The 27,767-nt window shown below is 40.9% G+C and overlaps 1 protein-coding gene across 1 annotated transcript; it reads left to right on the forward strand.

The window, feature by feature from the left end:
- RAB20 (RAB20, member RAS oncogene family) lies at positions 1-27,734 on the forward strand. Its single transcript, XM_059466972.1, has 2 exons — positions 1-331; positions 26,628-27,734. The coding sequence occupies exons 1-2, from the start codon at positions 160-162 to the stop codon at positions 27,146-27,148; spliced, it is 693 nt and encodes a 230-aa protein (XP_059322955.1). The 5' UTR covers positions 1-159; the 3' UTR covers positions 27,149-27,734.
- The last annotated feature ends 33 nt before the right edge of the window (positions 27,735-27,767 follow it).

Genomic DNA, 27,767 nt, shown 5'->3' on the forward strand with positions numbered 1-27,767 from the left:
AGCCCCCGAAGTTTTCGCTGCCGGCGGAGGCGGCTCCGGGCCCTCGTCCCGCCGCTTCCGGGGCCCCGCCGGGCGGAGCGGGCCGGGCTGGGCCGGGCCGGGCCGGGCAAGGGGGCGGGAGCGGCAGCGGCCGCCGGCAGGGAACCGAACCGAGCCGCGATGAAGAAGCCGGACGGGAAGGTGGTGCTGCTGGGGGACATGAACGTGGGCAAGACCTCCCTGCTGCACCGCTACATGGAGCGGCGCTTCCAGGAGACGGTCAGCACCGTCGGCGGCGCCTTCTACCTGAAGCAGTGGGGGCCGTACAACATCTCCATCTGGGACACCGCAGGTGAGGCACCGCGGCACGGAGGGCACGGGGTCCGGCACGGCGCTCCCCGGAACCCGCGGGGTGTCTGCTGGCGGGCTGCCCCTCTCCTCCGGTCCCGGGGAGAGCGGCGCTGCCCGCGGCGCCCCCCGTGCCTTGGGATGCGTAGGGCTTCCTTTTCCCTGGTTTTGGCTCGGCCCTGGAGTACGAGCTGCGGGGTGGGTGCCCTCGCTCGGGACAGCTTCGCTTTGCGAGAAGCGGGGGCAGGAGATGGAGACGTGATCCCGCGGTGCCCCGGAGGCGGCGGCCGGCGCCGGGAGCCCTGCCCCGCTGCTTATCGCCTTGTTTCGGCTCTGCGGTGAAGTCAGCCGCCTGAATCATAGGGTTGGGTGGTAGGACAGAGTCTGAAAAGAGACACGATTTTGACGGGCTATAAGGGGTCTTACAACTGTTCATCTCTGGTGTTTTTTCTTTGCAAAATGTGGATGTACAGGGAAGATTGCAGTGCCTAGTTGCTTTCTTTTACCCGAGTAGATGGCTACTGGCCGCAAGTTCAGTCATGAATTAGAGAGGTTGCAGCTTCTCCCTTCCCTTTCTTGCTGAGTTCATCCCTTCTCGCTGTGTACTGTTGAGTTTGGTATCAGCTGGTGTCACTTCCCGAGGCGTGCTGCCTGCCAGCCCTTCAGACGTGGCGTTCCCCTTCCCCGCAGCTGCAAGGAACTGGTGCACGGAGCATGGGCTGCCGGCAGCTCCTGTCTGGGACAGCAGCGAGGGGCTGGCTGTGCCACAGCATCTCTGCGATGCAGGACCGAGCGTGGGCTGTGGTTTGGAGGCCTGGGCTGGAGGAGGTGGGAGAGCATGGACCGGAGAAGCGGTTTGTGGTCTTAGTCATATGCATGTCTTGCTCTTGATTATTACGTCAGGAAGCTCTCCTCTGTCATGTAAAGGAGCAGAGTGTCCTGCAAAATTAAGTCAGTGGACGCTCTTGCCTTTAAATTGTTCTTTGCAAATAAAATCTTGTTCCATTGTTTTTGTAGCTGATTTCATGTTTAGCTGGAGTTTTTAAAACTATTTAGTGGCAACATGAAGAATGCAAGTTATATGTCCTTGTGAAACTTGAGGAGCTGCAACATCGTGCAATATTCCAGTTTCCTCTTGATGAAATTTCGGAGGGAAGTTCATTTGCTGTGTCACTTCATGTCACGATCTAGTCCAAAATAGCTTTTCCTGTGTCAGAAATTGAGAAGAAGGAAGGGGAGAAACGAAACTGCCAAAAAGTTATACAGAAACACTTCAGGGAAGTGTGGGAAGGAGGTGTTTAAGAGCTTTTTCTAGAATTTGGTAATCTGTTACTATCATGACAGCTCTCTACCAGTAGCTCTGTTTTAAATATAATTTCCATGTCATTTGCAGTATTTTTTTTTTTAATCTACTTCAATTTTGCAGTTATTGTGTTGTACTATGGGGAGTCTCTTGTGGGCAGTTGCTGCTTGTTTCTTGTAAGCCAAACCCCTGTGGGTGATTAGCAGTGGGCTTTATTTCAGCAGAAAAACCATCTGTCTTGGTGACATTGTTCCTTGGTAATTTTCATGACACTCTTCTATTTTTTTTTAATCATGCATAATAAAATAAGTCCCTGCAAGGCTTGTTTGCTGGTTTCAGAGCCCTTTTTGTCAGTTGTTTATTTTTATTGTGGTATTTTATTCAGTGTTAATTGAGGAACCAGGTTCCAGTTGTGTGTGGAATCTGGAAAACTCCAGAGGAGGAATCTCCATGTGCCAGATGAAGCACACAGGTGATATCTGTCTCAGGACAGTGCAAGTGTTCAGAGCTCAGCAATCGCTTCCCCAGTGGCCACAATTCCCTCTGCACCCTGGAGCAGGGCCCCTGCCAATGCACAGCTCTGCAACAGAGGTTCCTGCTGCTCAGCAGCACTTCTGGAGCTGAGTTGCTGAAACTCTGCAGAGCAACAGCTGAAAAGTGTTGCTGTGTTGTACCAGGGTGGCATAACACATCTTCCTCATTCTCCTCTGTTGCTGGAGTTAGCCCTGAGCCTGGCTGTCCCCTCTCTCGTGTTTCAGGGGCACACAAGGGCTCTTGCACCATCTCCCTGTTAATTTGTGCTCCTGCAGAATGATGGAAGTTGCCAAAACTGAGCCAGACTGCTGGGGCCTCTGGGTTTTTGTTTATTAACAGCTCTCGTTACTCTTGGAATTAAGAGAAGCTCCCAGGGCACATATGTGCTTTCTGCTGTCCTGGTGAAGAAGTAAGGGACCTTGTTGACACTGTAACTCTGGTGTTAAGAAACAAGGGGATTCAAAAGTCGGTGTTATTCATTTGTTTGTTTTGTGTGGATCTTATGCTTTTGCTGGCCTCAACGTGTCTGGAGACCTTAGTTTGCACCTCTTATCTCTCTGTGGTCTCACTGTCTTATCTCTACCAGGTGGGTACCAAGTAAGCTTGGAATGTGTAGAAAGGACGAGTTTAAAATTTAGCTTTTTTGTCTGTTTATTAACCTGATGTTGCTAACTACTGAATCATTGTGAAGGAGTTATAGGGTTGTCAAATACTGATACATTGTTTTTTTAAATTATGCATGTGTAGATATATAGAGAAATCCAGCAACAATCATCCAGGAGAGTTGAAATTCTTTAGCACAGCAATGACAAGAACGTGGATCAAAGTTTGCACCCATCCCACCTACCTGAATACTGAGTGCCAGCTCAGGATGTCTGTCTTAATACCTCAACAGCAGTTTATACAATGTATAATGTAGAAATATGGAAGATTTGGCCTAGAGAAATTAGGGTATGCATGGTAGTAGCTACTGTACTAGTCCAATACATAATTAACAAGGTAAAGTGGAATATATATTATTTTTAAATTTTCTCCATTCATATTATATTTAGTATGTGAATGTATGTTTATTTTTGTTGTTGCTTATGAGCATTATTTTTGGGACTGATCTCTATAGAAGTCCCCTATGTTTTACTTGCAATTCAGATTGTATGGGTTATTTGTTTTTCTGATATGGGGTGGGCATTTGGCTGTAAAAATGCAAGCTTCAATACAATGAGGCTTCATTCTTGTAATACAAAGTGGTGTTTGTGCACACTTAGACTTTAGTAATCAATGAGAATATCTGCAGTAGTGGTGATGAATCAAAAGTATGCATGGATGCTAGTACAAGTGTAATTGCTGATTTTCTGAGCTATTTAAAATGTGTGTCATTTTCACTAATCACTCTGTTGATTTTGCGTTACTTCCTGCTCTGAATTTAGAAAAATCTCATTTTCCTAGGAAGAACTAAATTTGCTTACCACAGTGCTTAAAATGTGCATTTCTGTGTTGTCTTTAATGAAATCAGTGTGCACACCTGACCTGTTCTACCAAGTTAGATTTGAAGTGTAAATCAGTTATTCTAGGGAGGAGTCTTAGCTGTAAATTCACACCCCTCCTTATCTTGGAAAAATCAGCTGCTTAGTCTAATCTAAATCTTTCATGTTCTTATCCACAAGCCCTGTAGAATGGGTGTGCAGAAGTTGTCAGACTTGATTGTTTTTTTATGTAAATGCTCATTGCAAATAGTTCAACATCTCCTGTTTTCCAATTTCATGATTATGAGAGAAGTTATTTGGAAGTTGCATTCAAGTCAAGGAAACAAATAAGCCCCAGATGGGGGAATACTTGGGAGAAGTATCATATGCTTGCCATGTTCCAAAGCTCTCCTTTTCCTAGCTTTCTGCTTTTGGCTGTTTTTCCATTGTCAGAGGCTTGGATAGACAGTCTTGTGTCTGACTTGGCATGGCTGCTGTTGTGTTTGTGGTTGATGCATAGAATTATTTACTTCTTATATTCTGATGCAACAAATTACATTTGTTGTTTTCTCTTTGGATCAGTTAATTCAAAGGAACTAAAAAAAAGACCATAAACTGTACAAAAAGAAGTAACTGTACACTTTTAGCATAGATTTCAGTCTCTTTAAGCTGACATTTGTTCATCTGGCAGAGAAGTGGTTTCTTAATCCCAGCAGCAAGGTTTCTTAATTATTAGTGGCCATGTCCCCTGTGTTGCTGGCATAGTATTAGAGCAGTCAACTGGTAAATGAATGACCAGTAATTCAGAAAGTTCACATCAGGATCCTCTAATTCTATTTTAAGAGACTGAGTTTTGAACTTGCTAGCAGATATTCATGCAGCATTATAATGGGGAAACATATAGGTTAACTTCAAGGGAAGCAAAGTTTCCTGCTTTTCTTTCTTCTCATCTTGAACTATCTGTCAACAAGGAATGACTTGATTTTTTTTATTACTCTGTGAATACTCGGTTCATATTTTTACATCTTCCAACCGTTTATTTTTACCTGCATATATATATATTTTTTAACTTGTCAGAGCTAGTATTTAGGGACAAAGGAGATAAACCTAGCCTAGAAAAGGCTCTCCTGTGCCTTGGGTCAGCTGCAGTGTATCTGCCGAATGAGTGCTCACATCTCTTGTGATCGGCGTGCTGATGTCTGATGTTAATCAGCGCTGGTGAGCACGTGTGAATTGCTCACAGCTTCTGGTCTCTGGCTGCTGGGGTTTACGGGCTGCAGTGCCGGCAGCTGCCTGGGCTCAGCTTGCTCGGCCCAGGTGTCAATGTTTAGCTGGTCAGATGTGTTAGATTCCCCCGGTAACAAGGATTAGGTTCCCCCTTGCTTATTTAGGCTTTGAGGGGTATGTGGCTTTGGTTTTGTTCTTTGTTCGCAATTTATCTGTGCTGATGAACACTTCCTTGTGCACACTGAGTCAAAGAATATCTTGAGCTGAAAGGGACCCGTAAAGACCAAGTCCAGTTCCGTGCTCCTTGCAGGTTAACTTAAAACGAAAGCATTAAACCGTGTGACCAAGAGGGAGCTCCTTGAACTCTGGCAGGCTTGGTGCTGCTGGGAGCCTGTTCACACACTCAGTGAAGAATCTTTTCCTGATGTCCAATCTGAACTTCCTCTGATGCAGCTGCACTTTCCATTTCTTGGTAAAGGCTGTGAATCAGCATAGTTCTAATGCAAACATGAAATCGGGTGTGGCTTGGTCCTCAGAGTGTGAGATCGGCCCAGGAAGCTGGAATCAGACATTGCCCTGTGTGGTGAACAATATGCAAATTGACAGTAGGTAGAGCAGAGACACGGTCCTCCATCATACTGAAACAGAACAAAGAGGAGGACTTAGGTGGCACATTTCCTCACATGTGAACACTGATAGTAGCTACTCTGTTTGGTGTTATTCTGGTTTTGACTTTTGGAAGTAGAGGATTACAGCAGGGAAAAAGAAGCTGCAGATGAGATGGTTGGGTTGAGTAGTTGAAGCCAGAGAGGGCTCTGATGTGTGTGCCTTTCTGCACCTGATGGAATTTTGGCAGTGGTTGAGGTTGGCTGTTGCTGCATGTGTAGTGGGGTATCTTTAGTTCAGGAGGTTTCTTATTGGAAGGTCATAGGGGATATAACCTCAAAAAGTGTCTTGGGTATCAGGACCATCAGTGAGGAAGACTGCTGAGTGTGTACCTGCACTCAACAGGTGAACTAAACACCATAGAGGTTAGAAATCATGGAGAATAAAATCCCTTAAGTCTGTTGCTGGTGAGTCATGGCTTGGGGGCCAATTACCAGCAAGAGTCTTTGATTTTTAAATTTTTTTCTAAATTCTTAAAACACTTATCTTTCCTTTCTGCCCTTGGGAAAATTATTTTGCAGAATGTTATGTTGGCCATAATTAGTTGTTCATGATGGTGGTATGTAAAACAATGATGGCTGAGGACCAGTGCCTCATACACACATGGTGTGGCTTCCCTGAGATTACTGTGCATGGTTATAAGCTATATATTTTCATATCTTGCAAATGAAACCATAATAGTGGAAGCTCAAAGGGACAGAAATTCCCCAAGAGAGTCAGTGAGCTCTGTATCTAAGCCTCTGAAGCAGATTCAGAGGAAGGAATAAAAGTTTAAGCTTTAGACCATCCCTGGAAACGTGGTTTTGTTGTTGTGAAACAGTCTACTGGATTACTTTTTTTTTTTTTTTTTTTGCAATGAATGTTTCCTGAAAAGAGCAGAATAACTTGGGAGGTGATTAAAAATACGAAGAAATAATGAACTGTGTGAGAAATGTCCTGGAAAAAGTTCTATTTTCTGTGTCCAGCAATTTAAAATAGAGCGATACACAAGTAAAGCCAAAGGTAACAAATTCACTGCAACTGGAAGTGCTTTTGTATGCAAATTAAGTAAAAATACAGAAATACCTTGTCAGAGGGAATTGTGAAAAATACATATCAAAAAGAAACAGAAGGCAAAAGTAACACAATTTATTCAGCTATAGCTAACTGAATTTATTGAAAGCAGGATTTTATTTCTAATGTGTAATTTTAGTACTGACTTACAGAGGCAAGCTGAAGGGGAGGTTATGGCACCTCGTGAGTACTTGATGCAGGCTAAGGTAAATGTTGTGTGTGAACCTCTGTGCTACCTGCTGTGTTCCAGCCCCCACACTGAATCCCCACTTTGCATGTGGTATTTAATAATAGTGTGCAAAGTGACCGAACTGTTCTAGCCTAAGTGGGAAAGTACTCAACACTTTGAGTTGGACTCTCCCTGAACAGTCTCAGTGACCTGAGGTGTGTGCCTGGCTAAAGCTGTCTGGGATCATGCCAAGGCATTGTGGCTTGACAAACATGAGCCACTTTCAAGAGGACTTGAGTTTGTTCAAGTTCTTGACTTGACTAAATATGCCATCTTTTAAAGTCACAGATTCTAGGCTGGAGCAATATGGAGAATCTTCCTGATGAAGAAGAGTTTGTGCCTCTGGCATTGCATTTTTCTTCCCTGGTTACTGAAGGAAGAGGTGTATTTTGCAGATATCTGTCAAAATTTACTAAACAGCTGAAAGATTAGTTTAAATACTGTCTGCTTTATGCCAATACTGAAAATGTGTGAGGGAGGGAGACGTGAACAAGAGGAATGGTTAGTAAAACATTGTAAATGCAATGGCAAAGCTGCTCACAAAAATTGCAGATATATGGAAATTCATCTTCCTGCTGGATCGGGAGCTGGTAGGACACTGTAGAAAATAAGGGTGTCCAAGAACTGGATTATTGGCTTCAGTTAAACTGGTGTCCTAGAGGGTATACGCAAAGGCATAGGTGTTCTGGGCATGAAAACAAGTTACTAATGCCCTGTTCCATTCTGCAGTTTGACTTTGTGAAATGTATACCTCAGCTGTCTAAGAAACAGCAACTCTTTCAGTTTGAGCATGAGGGAAAAAACACAGGGATGGGATGGGAAATGTTTTTCCCAATAGTTCTCTGTCTGAGTAAATAGTGTGGCACAGAACAGCAGAATGCTTCACAAACTGCAATGTAGAGATGAATGTATGCAAATAACACACATTGATTAAATTGTGGTGGTGCGGTGTTTTTTTGTTGTTGCTGTTGTTTTTACTGGGATGCAATCACATTCTGTAATGGAAAACAAATAGGTATTTAAAATTATTATTGTATGTCCAGGTGCCTGAACTTAGGCAGTCAGGGTTGTGGTGTCTTTCTGTTGACTTTGCAATTAACTTTTGCTCTCAGCTGGAAGGAAGGGGACAGTGGACACTTAAAATACAAGTGTGGGGCTGGTAACTGGCTGCTAGTTGTTGTACAATTACTACTTTGAGTGATCCTGTATGGTGAGTACCTTTTTAGTTTCACCTCAGTAGGTGCACATTATGGTGGAACAAATATCAAAACCAGGGAAACTCCTAAGCAGCCTCACACTGCCTTGGCTAAGTTTCTCCTGATACTCTGTGGGCTGGTTTGAGTCTCTTCACACTGCAATCACACTTATATCTACATGAATTGTTTGCTTCACTGCAATTACTGTCTTGTGTTGAAGCCACTGGCCATGTGAGCTTCCAAGGGGCAGTGTTTTACTGCCTGAACTGAAGGTACACTTAGTAATCCCTCATCTGAATCACATTTTACTATTGCAAAATATCCAAACAAATAACCTTTGTTTGGGTCTCCATCTAGAAAAATGCTGAGTCTGTGGAGCCATTAAAAATTGTGGAATAGAAAGAATATTTTCTCTTCCAAGTCTGAATGATTTCCTTTCTTTCAGGGAAACACTGAAAGTACAACATCCAGGGGGTTGATCAAAAGGCATCAAAGCTGTGATAAATTCCTTTTCCTGTGTTTGATTAACTGTAATTTCATATTCAGTACCTGAAGATATGCCTAGGAAATGAGATTTCAGGTTGGTGATTAAACTTAACTTATGCAAGTGTGCTGCAGAGAGCAGAGGTGGTCAAAGGAAGTGAGTGGGTTTTTGCTCTTAATTTGAATTCTTTACATAAGTAATTTGCTATACTACATCACAGGAGATTCAGGATAGCTTCCTTTAGGGCAACCAACTCAATAAACATACAAGATTTCCACACCTACCTGGGTGTGGAAAGAAACAAATCTGAGGAGTGCTTATTAACGTGTTTTTTAAAGGGAGATTTCAGATAAGTTTGTGAATTTTCTAGTACATCTTTCCATCTCTTAGGAAGCAGATGAGAATGGAAGTTGGCTTTGCATGGGCCATCAAGAAGCCATTCATGGAGGATCCCTGCTAAGAGCCTAAAGACCTGTGTGAGCATTTGATGTAGATACTTCTCCCTGTTCCCTCAGCCTTTCTTTTTGATGCAGTTATATATTTTCTATACTGTTACATAATTTAATATTCCTAACTACTGCTTTTGTACTTCAGGAGATTCTTGCAAAATACAGAGAAAAGGTGTTGTCCAGCCATCCAACCACTTATACATACTTATTTTAAAAATAATGGTCTTCAGTGCAGTTGAAATAAAAGGAAAATTTTTGATTTACATTCTCTCAGGGCCTCTCGCTGGTCAGAGTGACCCTGAGGTAAGTTAGAAAGTCTCTTTTCCCAGCCTGGCGCTCGAAGAAGGAGTCAGAGCTCTTCAGTTCTCTGTCTCAAGGTTGTTTATTGTTCCTTATCTGTAAAATATTTTCTCCTGTCCAGCTGAGGTCTGCTCAACAAGACAGTCCAGGCACTCTGCCTGCCTTCCAGGCGGTGTTATCTTTTTATACTAAAAACTACATGTACAATATTTACAATTACCTTCATATACCTATCACCTATGTTAGACAGTGATCTTCTACTCTAGACCAATCTGTAAGTGCCAACCTCACAGCAGAAGATGGAGGCCAAGAAGAAGAAGGAGAAAGGCTGGACACACCCAGATCCCTCCATCTTGCCCCCAGAACCCCCATTCTAAAAACTCCAAAATCTACTTTTTCACCCCATGATAAATTCACTATCATTCTACTTAATTTGTCATGGCTTGCAGATCTTCATCTAAGGTTGGTAACTTGCTCCACAGGTCATAATCAAACCCACAGGCATCCTGGGCTCTGTGCCAGGGTCTGTGAGCCCCCTGGCAGGGGTCTTGGCTGCTCAGGACAGCCAGAGGGATGTCCTGGGTTCTCACAACATTCTGCAGCTGACGACTACTTATGAGGTTTTACTCATATAAAATATTCAACCATATATATTTAAATACGCGAGATTTTGTTGTGAAAGGCCTCAAAAATTCAGTTTCTGTTCTGCATCATGGGATCTGTGATCTTGGCATATAAATCTGTACATCTGTTGTTCTTTTCTTAATTGTTGAAGGTAGAAATAAGGATCTTGTTAATGTTCTAGAGGGTTTTTTGCTTATATTCCACCTATCATTTGCTCTCAAAATTTTCGTTCTTTCAGAAAAGGGAGAAATTACCAGAATCTGTAGTGGCTTATAGGTACAAAATTAAATGAAAGAAAATCTGTGTGTAGTTGAGTCAGCATCTTCCAAGCCTCATAAAAGGGATCATCAAATCTTGTGGTTTGCTGCAAGTGAGACTTGGGTGTTTTAAACAAAACAAAAAATCCCCACTGGTATAATGAGTGAATTTATTTTTAATTTTTTTTTTGCCTTCCTGATACAGGCTGTTGCTTTTTAAAAAACTAAAACTCCAATTTTGTGAAACTAAAAATGTCTAACTGCTCAGCTCCTCCAGCCCCTATCAGTATGATTCCTTCTTATTTTCATGAGACTGTAAGGCTGTCTTTAGGACATGAGCTTTCCCTCCTGCAGCAGATAGCTGTATGTATGACATTTGTATTGTTTCCCTTATCTCCCTTCCCGTTCTTGTGTTTTGTCACGTTGTCCTGTTTGACTTCTTATTTCGCTTCAACTCTTGGAACCACAGTGGAAGTGGAATAGTTGTCTTCTCTTTGAGTTGCAGAGCACTTTGTGACCTAGAGATACTGTCCTAATTATGGAAGAGAAGGAGGCAGTGCAAGCAAATCAGTGAGCAGTTCCCTTTCTGTAGGCAGCTTCCCCTCTTGGCAGGAGGGTTGCATGGGCAGACACTGGGCAGTGGCAACATTGCTCTTGGGAGCTTATTTTGTTTAGAAAGTTCAGAACTGAGTTGTTTATGATTTTTAGCGCTACTCCCTTTGTACCAGGTTGGAGAACAATAATGAGATGAGATTATGTACCATGCCACTTGTCTGATTACAGTTTATTTAATTCTCACACTAACGCTCCTAAACTGTGGATATTACATATCCACTTAAGTGTGCAGGCAGAGAAACTGGAAGGAGAATTAAAAGGGAGAAGTAGTGCTGGAAATGTCAAGGCCATTTGTTTATCTTACTTAGCATAAGCTCTGAAAACACAAGTCACATGTCCTGTGATAAAATTATCCTAATGTTTTGAGCAAGTTTTAAATACATTCCCACAAAACCCAGGTAGCAGCACTGTCTGGCACAGTCTCCCACTTCTGATCCTTGCTGAAGGCAGCCCACTGGATAACCAGAACTGCCTCCTGCTTTTGACAAATAGCAACTATTTAGAAGCACCCCGTGAAGAAGGTTTCAACTGAATAGAAACTGATGGTAGCTGGTAAGTAATAGAAGCAGTTATAATTTTCTTCAAGGTTAATTATGCATGAATTCATTGCTTGTGTTCTTAGTTGAGAACCTGCCTATAAATAATTGAAAATGTTGAAACAAATAATAATGAGTGAGCCTAATTTTATGTCCCATGTTATTAATATGAGTTTCTCTTCAAAAAATAAAACAGTAGACTTTTAAATTCAGTTTGCAAGATCCATGGCCTTTATTTCTACACATTTAGCAAAGTTTAAATATTTTTCAAATTGTTGGTGAGGGGTGGTTTGAAGTTCAACTCAGCAGTACAAATCAGGAACTAGCATATAGTTATCTACTGTGCCTCAGTTCCATTTCACCAAAAGATGATTTAATCTCAAATAAGAGGCACTTTCCAAGTAGACCAGCTGTGAGGATCTGATACCCAGAGCTTCCTGAAGCATTTCAGATAACTGTGGTTTTTGTTATGTGTGCTAGAGTCATTCCTCACTTTGGAAACATGTGACACAGAAGGTCACTTCTTACAAAACAGCCTGGCAGCTCTCAAGTGTGTTTTTGTGTGACCTGGACTCTGTTTCTTGGAATGTGAATGTTGTGATTTGAAGATGCCTTTCCTTCCCCCTCCTCACCTGGTAGTGATCACTGATGAATACCAGCATTTAGCTGCTGTCTTGCACTAACTTCAGCTTTGTAAATCCTAGGCCTCTAGAAGAGCTTCTAGTTCTCTTCTTTCTGTCCTCTACTCCTAATCAACCTGGAAACATACTAGTAGGATAAAAGATTTACAGAAGTAGTGCTTGAGGGGCTGCCTACATATGAGCCTAGTAATTAATTTTCTCTTCAAAAGGAAGCATGGCCAATATACTTGAGTCCCTCTCTACACTGCAGTGCCCCATGCATGTACTGAACCAAACTGTGCTGCAGCTGTGGAAGAAGAGAATGTTCTGGCTGTGTGGTAGGATTGGAAGGTGCATTCTCACAGGTATGTGGCCTTCCAGACTGATTACTAAAGGCTTAAAAACTCTTGCTTCTGGTGGCCTGATGCTGTGGTAGAAATGGCCTGCAGATCCCTGAAACTGTCTAAATACTGAATTTCTTGCAGGTTCTTGAAAGCCTCTGATGTTGGGATGACCCTGAAGTAGAGCACAGAGGGGTAGGGCTGGGTTCTGCTGGCCTGTCTTTGCTGCTAGTGCTTTTGAAATTCTAACGGAAGGAATCATCATGAAAGTGGGGCTGATAGAAAATAGGCACTGCCATAGCTAATGCTCTTGTAAATTAATCTAGAATGGTTTGGGTTGGAAAAGGTCTTAAAAATTATCTAGGTTCAAACCCCCTGTCATGGGCAGGGATACCACCCACTTGATCAGCTTACTCAGGCCCCCATCCAACCTGTTCTTCAACACTTCCAGGGTTGGAGCACCTAAATCCTCTCTGGGCAAAAAGCTCTGAAGCTCTTCTGTGGGTCTGTGGAAGAAAGCTAACTTACTGTGTTACCATGGGTGGATGTGCACAAAAGAGTTTACAGCTGCTTCTTGATGATTTGGCTTCCTATACATGGGAAAAAGGGAAATGACTGACAGCCAGGAAGCAGAAATACATAGAATGTGTTTGGGATTAAAGCAATTACATGGAAAAAGAAGAACGTTTCTAAAAGAGCAGACCTTTTAATTCTATGTATGGTTGGATACAAAATTTAATCCAAAGACGGTCTGCAATGAGTAACAATAAACTCTTTTTGTAGTCTCTAAAAAGTCAATTCCCTTTATTGAGATATTTATTAAGTTTATTATGTTTTCTCACTCAAAAAATGGTGTATTGTACTGATTGTTTTGGTATATATTTAGTTAACCCTTCTACAAAAAATCCTTTGAGGAATTTTGGTTTTAAAAAAAGAGGTTGTAATGAGCTAAGGCTATAGCAAAGCATCTAATGAGGAAGTTAAAAAATCTAACTCAGCTTAAAACAGGGATAAAGAATGAAGAAAAACAGGAAGAATTTCTTGTCTGTGAGGTAGTGGGCAGACACTGACTTAACAATTCTCTGCTGAGAGCTGTCAGGAATGCTGATGAGTGGTAGAATTTCAGAGTGCTCATTGAGATACATTTAGGAGGACAATCTTAACTAAGCTCCAAGCACCCTCTTGCTTACTCTGCCCCATGGGGATGGGGGAGAGAACTGGGGGAGTAAAAGTGAGAAAAGTTGTGGGTTAAGACAAGTAGTTTAGCGGGTAAAGCAAAAGTTGTATGTTCCAGCAAAGCAAAACAAGGAATCCATTCTCACTTGTCATTGGTAGGCAGTTGTTCAGCCATCTCCAGGGAAGGTGGGCCCCATAATGCGTAATGTTGACTTGGGAATACAAGCACTATCACTCTGAACAACTCCCACTTCCTACTCCTTTCCCCCAGCTTTATCTGCTAAGTATGACACCCTGTGGTGTGGGATATCCCTCTGGTTAGTTGGGCCCAGCTGTCCTGGCTGCATCCCAATTTCTGATGCACCCCCAGCACCCTCACTGTTTGGGTGATGTCACAGCATCAAATAGGTCGGACAAGATCTCTGAGATCAAGTCCAGCCTTTGAACATCACCATGTCAGTTATACCAAGAAACTCAGTGCCAAGTCAAATCTTTCCTAAAACACCTCCAGGGACAGCCCATTCCAATGTCTAATCACCCTTTCCATTCCTTAATGTCCAGCCTAAATCTCCCCTGATGCAGCTTAATCTGTTGCTGGTTACCCAGCAGAAGAGGCCAACCCCCACCTGGCTGCACCCTCCTTTCAGGTGATTGTAGAGGCAAAGTCCCTGCTGAGCCTTCTGTTCTGCAGGCCAAACAGCCCCAGCTCCCTCAGCCTCTCCCCATGGGACATGCACTGTTGACCAGCTCTCCCAGGTCCTTTTCTGCTGGGCCCCTTTCCAGCCATTCTGTCCCCAGCCTGTCCTGCTCCCTGGGGCTGTTGCTGCCAAGTGCAGGACCCAGCCACTGGTCTTGTTGAACCTCATGCCACTGGTTTTGCCTCATTGATCCAGCATGTCCAGGTCCCTCTGCCAAACCTTCTCACCCTCCAGCAGATTGTCCCAACTTGGTGTTGTCTGTGGACTTGCTGGAGGTAGATTCAGTCTCCTCATCCAGATAATCCAAAAAGATAATTAACAGGACTGGCTCCCCCACTGGTCCCTGGGGGATACCATTAGTGGCCAGGTGGCTGCAGCACTGTTCAGCACCATGTCCTGGGCCCAGCCATCCAGCTGGTTCTTAACCCAGCAAGCAGTGCTCCTTTCCAAGACAAGGCCTGCCAGCTTTTCCAGAGTATGCCATGGGGGGTGGTGTCAAAGGCTTTGTTGAAGTCCAGGTAGGCTGCATTGTCTTTCAGCACACAGGGATGGCCTGCTTGTGTGTCTTCAAGATTTCTTTTTTAAGGTATGTATTGATTAAAGTATGTATTGTCTGTTAATTAAAGTTGAAATATGTATTGAAGTTTATGAGAAACAGGGAATTTTCTAATACTGTGCTGCTCAGCAATAGCTAAAATATCCCTGTGCTATCTATGCAGTTTCCCAAATCAGCAGCACAAATCCGAGAGCACAGCCCCATACTGGGTACTGTGAAGAAAATTGACTGCCCCAGCCAAACCAGCACACCAGGCTAATCTCCCAGTTCCTTATTGAGCAATATAAAACAATAAGTGTGGAGTGACCTCCTGGCCCTGCAGTGCCAGTCAGGCTGTGCTAAAGTACACCTGGCCATGCATTCCTGCCTCAGCTAAGGACCTGCTCCTCAGTTTGAAGAGCAAGCTTGGGGAGGGGGGTGTGGGCTTTGAAGGTCTCCTTTGAGTGACTCTGAAGTTAAGGACCTGGCAACACCCCCTGCTTGGAAATTCTGTAGGGAATTGGGCTCATCTGCAGTGCCTTTACCCCTGTGGAAAGGAATTGTAAATTAAGTAAAGTTTTCAGGTACTGCAAAGAAAAACCAGCTGCTTTTAGGACTCACTCTGTAGAAAATGATTTGTTTTCTGTAGAAGGTACTTTTCTTTGAGGAAATGAATTGGTGTTTCAGCAGGTGTTGAAGCTGAAAAGCTTCTCCCAGAGGCCAGAAGCGAGTGTCTTGCCTAGGTCAGGTTGTTGTGCAGCCCTGTCCTGTCTCTGGCCTCTTTGTTGCTCACTGCTGAACGGGATTTGACCGTCAAGCTCTGCTGCTGCACTTAAGTGTTCAGTGATATTGCTTCCTGCAGAACTCTTACAAAGTAAATCCAAGGTTCCTTTTTCCCCTCCCCTTATGATTTCCTTCCAATCAGATTTTCCTTAAGGAAAGCTGCCAAATGACCACTTCTTTCTAAGCAGCAGTTTCAACTTTTCTTTTAGATGCATAGTTTCAGAAGAATTTTATGTCGATGCTTTTTTACTTACTTGCAATTGAATTTTTAATTTCATTATTGCATTCATGCTCTCATTTCAGTAGAGGCATTTGGGAACTTCATGGATTTAACTTAATTAACCTAATTTAGTACGCTGATACATTTTCAGTAGACGTGTTGATGCTAGATTTCAGCTGGAGTCCTGGTGGAGCATTTGTAGATGGGATGGTAGTGTCCCATCAGTTTGTTTGGACCTTGTTTCTTTTGCCAGATATCAGTGTTTAGATAAAACATTTCCCTTCACAGCTGTGAGATTTCAGAGAGACACAGTTAAAAACTGGTGTAATTTTTTCAGTTTGTGTTGAAGGTGCACCTTGTGGTATGCTTGCCTGTCTGGCAGGTCTAGGGTTAGTTCTGTTCATCTTTTACAAGGCACTACCCTTCCAGGCAGCTGAAAATACATGAAGTGCTTGAATCTTCTGGGGTTATCTCCTTTTTCAAGAAATGAACACAGTACGTGAAGAGAACTAAATAAAATGATGGTTTGAAGAAAGTAAATCCAACTAGCTAAATGTAAAAGTTATTCAGGATTGTAGAGACATCAGTGGAATCTTTAGCTACAAATAGGGGTTTTTTTTTTCAGTGTGGGTCTAGCCAAAGTTTTTGTTGGCAAAAACATGCTATGTAGTGTGGTTAGGAGGTTTTCTCTGTGTCTCTGTGTAATGCTTTGTATTGCTAGACATAATATGGTGAAGTTTAAAACTTTGGATAGAAAGCATATTTGTGTTTTTATGAAATGTGATAGCTTTGGATGGAAAGCATACTGTTTCTATGGAAACATCTGTATTGAAATGAAAATTCTTGTGAGTTCAGTAGCTCAGTCTTAATTTAATTATTAGAATTGTAAGTTCTGATTTATTCTTGGCAGCAAGAAAAATTATTTTGCATTTATGTAGTAGAAGAGATTCCAGGTATTCTTTTGTTTCAGAAAAGCTGAAACTAGTGGGCTAAGTCTTGTGGATAATAGGAATTTTCTCTGATACTTCTCCTTTATACAGGCATTGTGCAGCTGAAGGCATTGCTGATGATAGAAACCCCAAATATGCCTTTAGTCCAAAGATACTGAGTTTATAAGTCTCTTTATAAAAAATCAGTTATAGCTAGAAATATACAGACTAAACGAACATATAAGGCTGCAAATGAAGAGAGACTGATGTTATGGGTTGCTGGCAGCAGGTTAAGCTTAATTAACTCATTAATTAATTAAGGTTAAGGTTAATTCATTGGGCAACAGTACATTTTGCAAGGTCCATTGAGTTGTAGTGGATGGCAAACCAAGCTCTTGGTACCTTGTGCTTTCCCAGAACCTGTGAGCTATTCTGGAAAGTACAACAGGTAGGCAGAGATAAAAGTCATCAAGAATTTAGGTAACATTGTGACTTCAGTGATATTCTTTTTACATTCTTGGTAATAAAATCATACAGAAAGATGGAAGAAAGGAGCTAGGGGTAGGATTTTTAGTTCAGAGAAATATGCCAGAGGCAAAGACTCAGAGTGAAAAAAAGACTAATTTCTCTGGCCTAACAAGAAGGAGGTTAAGTCATAGGGGAATACCTTTTATGAGGACTGTGGAGTTTTTCTGGGGTTTGGGGAATACGGTATTTTTTAGTTTGGTGTTTGAAGGAGGGGTGTTTGTTTTTGGAACAAATTACTTTGTAAAGCTGAAAGTCTATAAAAACTCAGAATCTGAAAGCTGAAATCCAGCAGGCTAATTGGTGGGATGCTAACTTTCCTTTCTTTAGATACTTTATAGAATTCAGATTTCTCCTAAGTCACAAGACAAGGACTGAGTGAAATTCTATCATCTTTATTATGCAGGAGGTAAAATTTGAATGAGGATTACACTTGGTCTCTGATCATGCTCTGTAAATGTTTTTTTTTCTTTATGATTTTTTTTTTCTTTCCTCTTTTATTCTCTCCCATGTAAACTTGGTCTCCTTCTTTCATTGAGTGTGTCTGACAGGTCTGTCATTGGGAACCAGAAATGCAAGCCTTCACTACCAGTTATGGAATGAAAATGGACAAACTACTCTTCAGGGCTGGATTAAAAATGGTTCTGGGGATATTGAAACTAATTAATGATCAAATAACACAGAATTTGACAAGATGACTGAGGGATGTTTATTATATTTGAGCTGTGGGTGAGAAGGCTTCATCTGTGGTAATCAGCTTTTTTGGATACCTCTGGGACTCAGAATGCTCTGCAGGATGTAACTGATGGGCACCTGTGTAAGCTGCTAGGCATCTGCTTTTAGTTTAGCTGCCTTTAGAAAATTAGGCTTCTACTTAAAAGCAGATTTCTCCATAAACTATCACACTGTTAACTGTCAAAAAGACCAGGAAATTTTTACCCATGTTTCAGTTGTTGGTTCTTTGGTGGTGTGCTGTGAATTAAAGCTACATGGCTTTTGGGGCTTTTCTTCCACGCATCAGAAAAAGGTGGTAACTACCCTTTTATTTTGGAGCTTCTACAAGAACATGCCTAGATTGATAATCTTCTTGGAGAATATGAAATAAAACTAATCTGCAGCAAAAAATTCCCAGTATTTTCTGTTTTGTGATTCTTATTAAACAGGGGTTTGTGTGTGCCTTTTTGTGAAGAAAAGCACATTGCAGCAACCCTTATTCTGCAGATAATGCTCAGATGATCCTGTAGATCATTAACCACATCTTGCAGAGTTTGACATGTGATGTGCAGCACACCACGCTGGCATTCTTGCATAACTTCTCAGTGTTATTTGTCCTAACAATAAAAGGCCCATTTAAGTGAACTTCTTTGGAAGAATTGTTTTATGTGAATTGTGCCAAAGTATCACTTTTGGAATGTTAATTGAATTGATGGTCTAATAAAAATTAAAGAGTCAGTTAAAACTGTTTGACCTATTGGTATACTTCAAGTTTGACAAGGGAAAGATGTTCTTAGAAAGGTCAAGGGCATAAAGGGGATTTTTTTTCCCAACAAATCAGGGCTTTCTTGAGTGAATTTGGCCTATAAAAACAGGAAATACAGCCGAAATAGAATTATGAGCACTTTTTCCTGGTGAGAACCATAAAGAGGAGCACATTAATGGTAGTTTGTGCTGTTGTTTATTTCAGCCAGTTAAGATGGGATGCTGCCACCACATACAAATCTTAAGGGCAGGTGTCAAAATGGTGGGACCAGACTTTTCAGTAGTGCCCATTGAAGGGACAAGGGGCAGAAGGCACGAATCAAACCACAGGAAGTGTAATCTAAATATTGGGAAAATCTTCTGTACTTTGAGTGTGATAAAGCCCTGGAACAGGCTGTCCAGGGAGGTTTTGTATCCTTACCTGGAAATGTTCAAAACCTGCCTGGAATTATCTTGTGCAACCTGTTCTAGGCAAGCCTGCTTCAGCAGGGAGGTTGGATTTGATGATTTCCAGAGGTCTCTTCCAACCCCAACCATCCTGGGATTTGTGTAGCTTTCCTTTTTTAAATGCTCTAAACAAACAATAAGCTTGAATCTTTAAAGAAATATAGGCAGCATTAATTTTAGCAACGTTATTAATCCTTTTTAAAGGAGGACTTGTCTTTCAAGAAAGTAGGTGAGTTTTAGTGCAGAATCTTCTATGTCTTTGGTATTTGTTGGTCCTTGCTGAAACATATCCTTCAAATCTTATTTATGGCATATTTGTTAGCTTTAGTTTAATTGTTATACTTTAAGGGGAGAGGAAAGAAGTAGGCTAAAATAAATCTGCATAAGGTTTTTTTTCATTAATGATATTACTATTCTTATGTATAAAGTATAGCAGAATTTCCATTTCCAGTAAGTAATCACCCCATTTTTCGTTATTTCAGATGCCTTCTAGTGATTCTTTCTGTTTATAATTATTCTGAATTAATTCCTTTCCCAGACACACTGATTGTAGTGATTTTTTTTTATTTGTGTAACAACACAATTTGTGCTTTTGGTGCTCTTAGATAAAGCAGAGGAAGAGTGAGCTGCATTTAATGCACACTGTAGGTGCTGGTGTAGACCTTCTAGGGGGTAGTTTGTCTTCTCTGGGCAGAATCTTAATAGCTAATTTAGATCCCAAAAAGGATGTTGGCTTTGTTATGTAAAGGACTGGAAATAAAGGATGAGTTTTATTCTTTCCCTTGCATATTGTATTAGAGACAGAATCCCTAGTAAAAGGCCTTGATGCTTAGTAATGCTATTAATTTCATCCAGCTTTTCCTGAAACCTGTTGTAGATTTTCCTCTTATTCCATGGAGAATATATTAATATCTGTTAAGTATTCCTGCATAAGTTTGCTTCCAAAGAGAAAAGAGGTATGCTCTTTTAAAAAATGTGTTTAAGAATTAGCCCTTTCTCAGCCCTTCACTTACTTATCTCTGTGTATTTTCCCTAGATTTTTATTTCTATCATAATTTAGATTCCCTAGTAACAGAGTTTACATATATTTTTGGATGTGCTTTATCCCAGACACTGTTGGATCACTGGTGGTAGTTTAGTAATCTTCTTAAAAAAATCTCTCTTTATTATTTTTATTTATGTAAAAGGTACAGTTTAATCTTTCAGGATAAAAGTTATGCTGTCGAAGCATAGCTCATAAATTTTGGATTATAGTGCCAAGGCATTTCCTGTTTTATCAAAACTTTCTCTGCTTCCACTTAGATGACTAGTTGGATTTTCTTGAGTAACTTTATCCAGTTGTCCAGGCAAAAATCATATCTATTAAACTGAATTTTTAATATTGGATAGAATTCTATTCTATAGCCTGCCCCTAGATTGTATAAAAATTCTGAATGTGAATTCAATGGGGACTAGGTTATAGTGACATAATGTAATGCCACTTGATGGTGCTTTTACATACTTTTGTGTTTTAAATCAGAGCTAAAATGAAAATGTTACAAAGACTGAAGTTGTGTTAATTGTTTCTATTTATTTTAAAAGTGTTTTTAAACAACCTCAATTTTCTAAGACCAGACCTAAGAATTAGTAGAAAATGATTATGCAGTGTGCAAGTTCTAGTCTTTCTAGTCATTGATTTTGTGTCCAAGGGGCACATCTGTTAGTGGAAGTGTGGTGTTTCTAGTACAATAATTAAAGCTGACTGGAGGACAGGGCTCAGTTTGATTTCTTGTCTTGCTTAAGTGAGAAGTGAAAGACTGCTTCTGGTTCGTGTGGGTTGTTTTCTCACACTGAGCTGCTGTTTTGCAGAAGGAGATTGAGAAGACCAGAATAATTCATGTTTGTAGAGTGGGGATGTTTGCAGAGTCTTGGTAATTTCAGACTCCTTCAGAATCCAAAGCATTTGCTCGTTAAGTAAAAACTGCATGGATTTAAGGGAAGAGATTATTTCTTTCACAAATTTATCTTCTATTATGAGAGAAAGATTCTTGAGTTAACAATTCAGAATAAATTGTATTTAGAAGTGGAGTAAGCATGTCTCAATCATGTATTACTTTGAGCCCACTTTCTTGACTGTTTTTGATGTTTTCTCTTTGGAGAGCTTTATGAAAGAATTTTCCTTTGTTCATTGTTCACTTTACCCATGTGGTTGTTATTTTCTTCTTTCATGTGTAGCTCTTTCTACTTTAAAACATGCAAGTAAAGCCCTTTGGGTATTAAGATCACTACTCTCCTATGTTTATGTTATATTCTGCTTTGGCCAAGACATACACATCTAATTTTAATAACTTAAATAGAAGCTGCTAAAATAGGGCACAGTTCATGCCATGAATGTTGATTCATATCTAAGTAATGAGTATAAACAAAATAAACGTCATCTTGTTTTTTAGCAGAGCTAGACATCTGTTGCATACTGAAGCTTCAACGTATGCAAGTGTCTTCTGTAATACAGCTTTGTGAATGTAAAATACTGGGTGAAGGTGGAGCTGAAATGAATTTTATTGTTACTCAACTGTAATTGTTTTTGTGGTTGGTGGTTGTTTTTTTCTGGGGAGAGGTAGGGGGTGTTGTGTTGAAGTTTTTTGTTTATTTGGATTTGTTGGTTTAATTATTTAGTTTCTCTCTGTCTCAGAGACTACCATTCCGTGGGGAATTTTGTCTTGAAGAAAAACCAAATGTTGGCATTTTTCTGGCAGATCAGGAAATCATGTATTCTGACAGCTCCTGGACATGTAGAAATTGGACTCTCCAGTCCTTTGTGACTCATGTTTCCACAAATTTCTATTTATGTAATCCTTGTTAATCCTTTGGAATGGAGAGCTTTATTTTTATCCCCAAGTAACCACAGATGTAGTCCAGTTCTTTACAAAGCTCCTGACTTCAAGGGAAATATGATAAAGCCACCTACAAGAAATAAATACCAACCTTGAACAAGGTAATGAAGAACCCTGACTTCATCACTCTCAAAACCTGACTCATATGTGGGCAGGAGAATTTTCCTGAAACCTTTAGGGACCTTTACTGTTTGTTCTTTGGTAGTCATTACAATGCTTGGTATATGTGCTCAAATAGAAATCTCAGTTCCTAGCAAAATTGTTTCTCCTGATGTCCTTTAAAGGGTCACAACTTTACTGCCTTGTCTGTGAACAGAAAGAAATGTTGTTCCCCTTTCAAAAAGGATCTTTGTCTACCCTTGTGATTGAGAGGATGTTCCTGCTGAGGTAACTCAAGAGCATAAGGGTCACCCTTTGAACCTTCATCTACTGCAGCTGAACCCTCAAACCTCACTTCTTTCTAATACTGATTTCTGTGCTGTGTCATGGGTGTCATGCTTTCTCTTTTCTTTCCTCTTTGAGCTGTCTCCCCAGGGTACAGTTCCTATTCCTCTCTGTGTACACTCAAGTTCAGACTCTACAAAGCAGAAAGAGAATCTGAAAGAAAAAAGCTAGCGGATACCTTATGTTTCTGTTAATTCCTCTCTACTGTTCCGATTACAGTACTGCACAAATCACAGTGAAAATCCCTGGAAGGTCCCTGGTTTATGGACTGGGCACTTCCTGGACAATTCTGCAATCTTGTGCAATTTTAACGCAATGGTGACATGCCTCTGTAGCTCACCTTTGTGTGCTTTTCCCCACTACATATTTACCTTAGGAACTGAGTTGTGCTGCCACTTAGACTATGATATCAGAGTAGAAACAGTACTTTTTCAGTACTTTATTGAAGAACTTTTTTGCTCTTTAATAGTCGTTGTGTTTTATTCCCTCCAGACTGAAAGTCACAGCCTGTTTTGCATTCTTGTACATGCTCAACACTGAGAGATTTAAAACAACTTCTTCTAGTAGAAGTTGTGCCACTTCAGGAGTTGTGGTGAAAGCCTTTGAAGAGGTGGTGGGTAAGGAGCATTCAAATCTGGCTTCTGCTCTCATAAACATCCACAGCAACTTCATGAGCTACCTGGGATAACACCCTCAGGGGCTGTGGGCAGGCAGAGAGCTCCAAGCATTGAGGTGCTGCTGTTGTCAGTGAATGCCACAGCTGGAGGGGATTGGGATGCTTGGATGGGCTGTGGTCCCATCCAGAGAAAGCATTCACAGGGGCTGCTGCCTTCCAGCTGAGAAGTCCAAGTGCAGTAGGAGGCCTTAAGTTCAAGTCTTAGTACACTGTAAATCTACCCTTGTTTATTTGTCAAGCCAGCCTCTTGCAAGGTCTGCTTTTCTCTTCTTTCTCTGTTAGGTTCATTACAAACTTCATGGTACTGAGGTGCATTTGGCTCATTGCAGGACTTGGAAAATGCTCATTGGTTGTGCTGCCTCTGAGTGGCTGAAGTCTCCAACAGGTCTTCATATACTTCATCAAAGACCTTCTGGAAAGCTGATGGTGCTGCAGATAGGGATACAGATGTAGGGTTGTTGAACTGCTCTAAACACGACAAAATATAAAGATGAAAAGGAAATGAAAATTAGTTTTTGGTTGCTTAGTTTTCAGCATTTTCCCCGATGTTGTGCCTTTGTGGTTGATTCGGTGGTTCTTGCAATTCCTTTGACTGCAAATTATTTAATAGTTCTTTCACTCTTCTCTCTTAACTTTATTTTTTTGAAAAGGCAAAATTGTTTAATTGTTGGTTTCAAGGCTTACCACTTACTAATTGTATAAAAAAATATGTGGTTGGAGTGGGACCAGATGGGTCCAGAGGAAAAAATAACTGTCTATAAGACAGGGATGGCTGTTCTCATGCAGTAACTTTTTCATCCTAATGTCTGATACTATTTTGCCTGATACCTTGAGGACATATGTTAGTTTAAATACTTTGTGTAGTTTTGGGGATTTTTTCCATATGTAGTGTTGTTCCAGCCCATAAGTGTCAGAAGTGGTCTGTACAAGGAAACTGCTACAAAAATACATTGTGCAGTTTTTTCTGCATGTTGATTGTGCTGTGAGGGTGACCAGAGGAGACTGTCCATAATTCCTTTGATATAATTAGTTTCTTATGCAAGGTAAATTCTCTACTGTTTCTTTCCCCCTTTCAACAATGTATTCGTTATAGAAGTAGTCAGTTGGTAGTTGCCATGTAAAAGTGTCACGGTTTATATTATGCTGTGCAAGATTAGATTAGCATACAAATGCCATAAAACAAGTAATAATATTGTTCTACTGCTTGGTTGCTGTAGCAAACGATTCTGGGGGCTGCATTTTATGGCTTAGGCATCTGAAGTGGGAGGGCAGGGGGAGATAACATGTTCCATTGTGGTTTCCAGACCACAGTATAATCAGGGTTTGGGTGAGAACAAAATCAGTCGTGGTGCAAACTTCTATTGAAAACTTGGGGACATTTAAAGACTCAGTTGCAGTGCAGCTGGAAGTACAACTTTAATGTGAGATTTGAGAAAAAAAGCATAAAAGGCCTGACCTCCTCCATCCCTTGCATCCCAATCTCCCTTGCCCTTACTCAACATACCTAAACAAGGGTGTAGCTATTTTTTTTTTAAACCTCCTTTTTTCCTACCTCCATGATCATGAGTTAAAGAATTTCTTTTGCTGAGGGAAAGCAAATCAGAGGTTATACAAAATTTCACTGAAGCAATTTTCCATAAATTTTCCCTAATGATTTTCTGAATGCTGTTCAATAAACTTTTGACCTCTGCAGTGTTATATAAATGCTATTACCAATTTTTCACTTTGCGGGAAAGTATTTAAATATTACACGCATGTTTTTGATGTGAAATCCTCATTTTCTGTGTGACGAGAAAATAACTGAGGAACAACTATTTATTTTTTCTCAGCATTACGCCTGAATTTATAGACATCTGTTTCTACCCTTTTTTCCAATCATTCGCCAGCCTGAAAGATCCCACAATTTTTCCTCATGCAAATGTTTCACATACTTCTGAGCATTCTCACCAGCTTCCTTTTACCCCTCTTTATAGTGAGCTCTGCACCTTTCCAAACCTCTCTCTCTGGCAGCTGCCAGAATTTCACTCAGTGTGAAAAGTGCAATGAGATTTGAATTTCATGTTCTAGCTTGAGGTTTCCCAGATCTGTTTTACTGATAATGATGAGCACTGTCTCTCTTCTGGCAGTCTTGGAGTTCTGAGATTTGTAGAAGGACTAACTGCAGTTTTGCTCCCCACCAGAGCTGGATTCTGAGTTCCTTTCACAGAGTGCACGTTCACATGCAGATGTGTTTTCCCAATGTGTGCTGACCTCCTTTTTTCAGCATTACTTTCTTCTGCCTTTCCTGTTCCACCATCATTTACCAGGATTTCATGGTGAATCACTGATGGTGATGAAATAGCTCCTGGTGGTCAGTAGCTTTGTGCAGAAGATGAATGTAACTAGATCTCTTCCAGATTTTCTATAAATGAAGGCTCTATGCAAAGGGATTGTATGAAAAGAGTTGGAAACTGATGTTGATTTTCAAATGTTCATAAGCATGTAGTTGGCTCTTTTTTTCTCTGTTCATGCACATTTATGTAGTGACCTGAGGCTGACTCTGATGGTTGGTTGAGATCTAGTGTGTTTTATCTTTTTCTTGATACCATCTTAGGTATCAAGAAAAAGATAGTGAAACAAGCAGCATATTCTACAGGTAGGAAGTATTTGGGGAAGGGATCAGTTCTCAGTAGGAAGGAAAGCACAGTTTGTCTTCTGCCTAATTTCCCTTAGTCCTGTTGCAACTACTGAAGAACATTATTTGCTTCCCAGGATTTAACAGAGTCACTTTTGTCTTACAAGAAATGAAGGACACCATCAAAGTTTACTTGGAAGTGTTGGAAGATAGTCCCTGAATGAGGAGAAAGAAATCTTTTAACTCTTGATTATTGAGCAATGGCCAGGGCAACTTAAAATATTAATTTCTCTTAGAATGTATTAGGATTTTCTGTATATTGTGTGTTTAGTACTCTAAAAATTGTGTGAAAACTGGTGGAGGGACAGATGCCTATCACTACAGGCTGGATAGCACAAGACACTTTTCCTGTAAAGCCAAGGTACCTGAGAACTGTGGGCATGTAGCATCAGACTATATGGCTTACAAAATCCTTCAAAACTTAGAAAGAAGTGGATTACTGATTTTGATACAGATTTCTGAACTAGATATACTTGAAAATGCATGCTGGATTTATAGGAGTAATAAATTCCAGCAGAACTTGAAACAGTAGAACTTTTTTGTTTGTAAATGGTGATGTAGATGGATGGGCCACCTGTGGGTGCAAGCAGGGTAGTAGTTAATGTGACATAAATCAGCTAGCATGCAATTTAATAAAAAAGAAGCCAGGTTTTTTTTTTTGCTCTCTGCAAGTAAGAATGCTGCATGAACTCCCTTGTTCACTGTTGCCTACAAGAGATTCCCTTCTCTGAGACTGAGCAAGCAGTGAGCAGAGCTGTTCTGTATAACGGTTGCTCTCTTATGGAAAAACAGAAGGAAAAACCTCAAAGTGCTACAAATAACCCATTTTTATCTTCACTGCTTCATCCAGACTTGTGAAATTGGTTTAAAATTTCTTAAATTCTCTTAGTTGGTCAATGATGTGTTTTCCAGCACGCTAACATTTGCTGTGTTTAAACCTTTGCCAGGACGGGAGCAGTTCCACGGCCTCGGGTCCATGTACTGCAGAGGAGCGGCTGCTGTGATCCTCACGTACGACGTGAACAGCCTCCAGAGCCTGACGGAGCTGGAAGAAAGATTCTTGGCTCTGACAGACAGTGCAAGTGCTGACTGCATTTTTGCTATTGTTGGAAATAAAGTTGACCTCAGCGATGACTGTACTTCAGCACCGGATGAAAACAGACCCGGGAAGTCTGGTGCCAGCTGTGGCTCCAAGGTGCGGAAACAAGTCCGTGCAGAGGACGCGATTGCGCTCTATAAAAAGATACTGAAATACAAAATGCTAGATGAGAAGGATGTTCCAGCAGCTGAGAAAATGTGTTTTGAGACCAGTGCAAAGACAGGATACAAGGTGGACTACCTGTTTGAAACTGTGTTTGACATGGTAGTCCCAATAATCGTACGGCAGAAAGCTGAGGGGCCGCCGCAAACCGTAGACATCACGGACTACAAGCCAGCCAAAAGGACAAAATCAGGTTGTTGTGCCTGAACCATCTATGTGACATGGAAAAGGGGAGGGATTTTTCACTCCAGCAGAATGAGGAATATGAACTGCTTGCAGTTGACCAGAAAGGAAAAGTCAAAGAATAAGTAGACTAAAATGGTGTGTTAAAAAAAAAAAAGAAAAAGAAAAGAAACAATAAATATTCTGACCATTAAAGGCTTCTGGGAAGCTCTGTGTATAAAAAAATGGGAATGCAGGTGAAATTATGGAGTAAGACTTGCCAGTTTCCATGGGCTCTGAAGACAAGTGGTGTGTTATTAGAATGGGTAGTGACAATCATTTGGACAGATTTGAAAGATTCTGATTTTTAGTGACTTGCCATTTCATGTTGCATGTAAATGATCTGTTTGTGTACTCTTGAAAACTTTCATATGATGATCTTCTTTTCCCTTACAATTATAACTTCGGAAGACTGAAGACACAGTACTTTTTTATTCTTAAGGAAAAAAAAGAAAATCCAGGTATATTTATATTTGTAGCTAATAAATCAATTGCAGTCTTTTTATGTCAGATTGATAGCATATGATTCAGAAGCTGAACTATTAAAATCACTGTGGATATGTACTGTTCATTTGGAGACTTTATTAATGAGAATTCTTCTTCC

Source organism: Ammospiza nelsoni, chromosome 2 (assembly GCF_027579445.1).
Source record: "Ammospiza nelsoni isolate bAmmNel1 chromosome 2, bAmmNel1.pri, whole genome shotgun sequence".
NCBI classification, from domain to species: domain Eukaryota; kingdom Metazoa; phylum Chordata; class Aves; order Passeriformes; family Passerellidae; genus Ammospiza; species Ammospiza nelsoni.

Coding starts and splice junctions, on each gene's coding strand:
- RAB20 (XM_059466972.1), top strand. CDS start 160: ATGAAGAAGCCGGACGGGAAGGTGGTGCTGCTGGGGGACATGAACGTG. Junction 332..26,627: donor CTCCATCTGGGACACCGCAG/GTGAGGCACCGC, acceptor AACCTTTGCCAG/GACGGGAGCAGTTCCACGGC.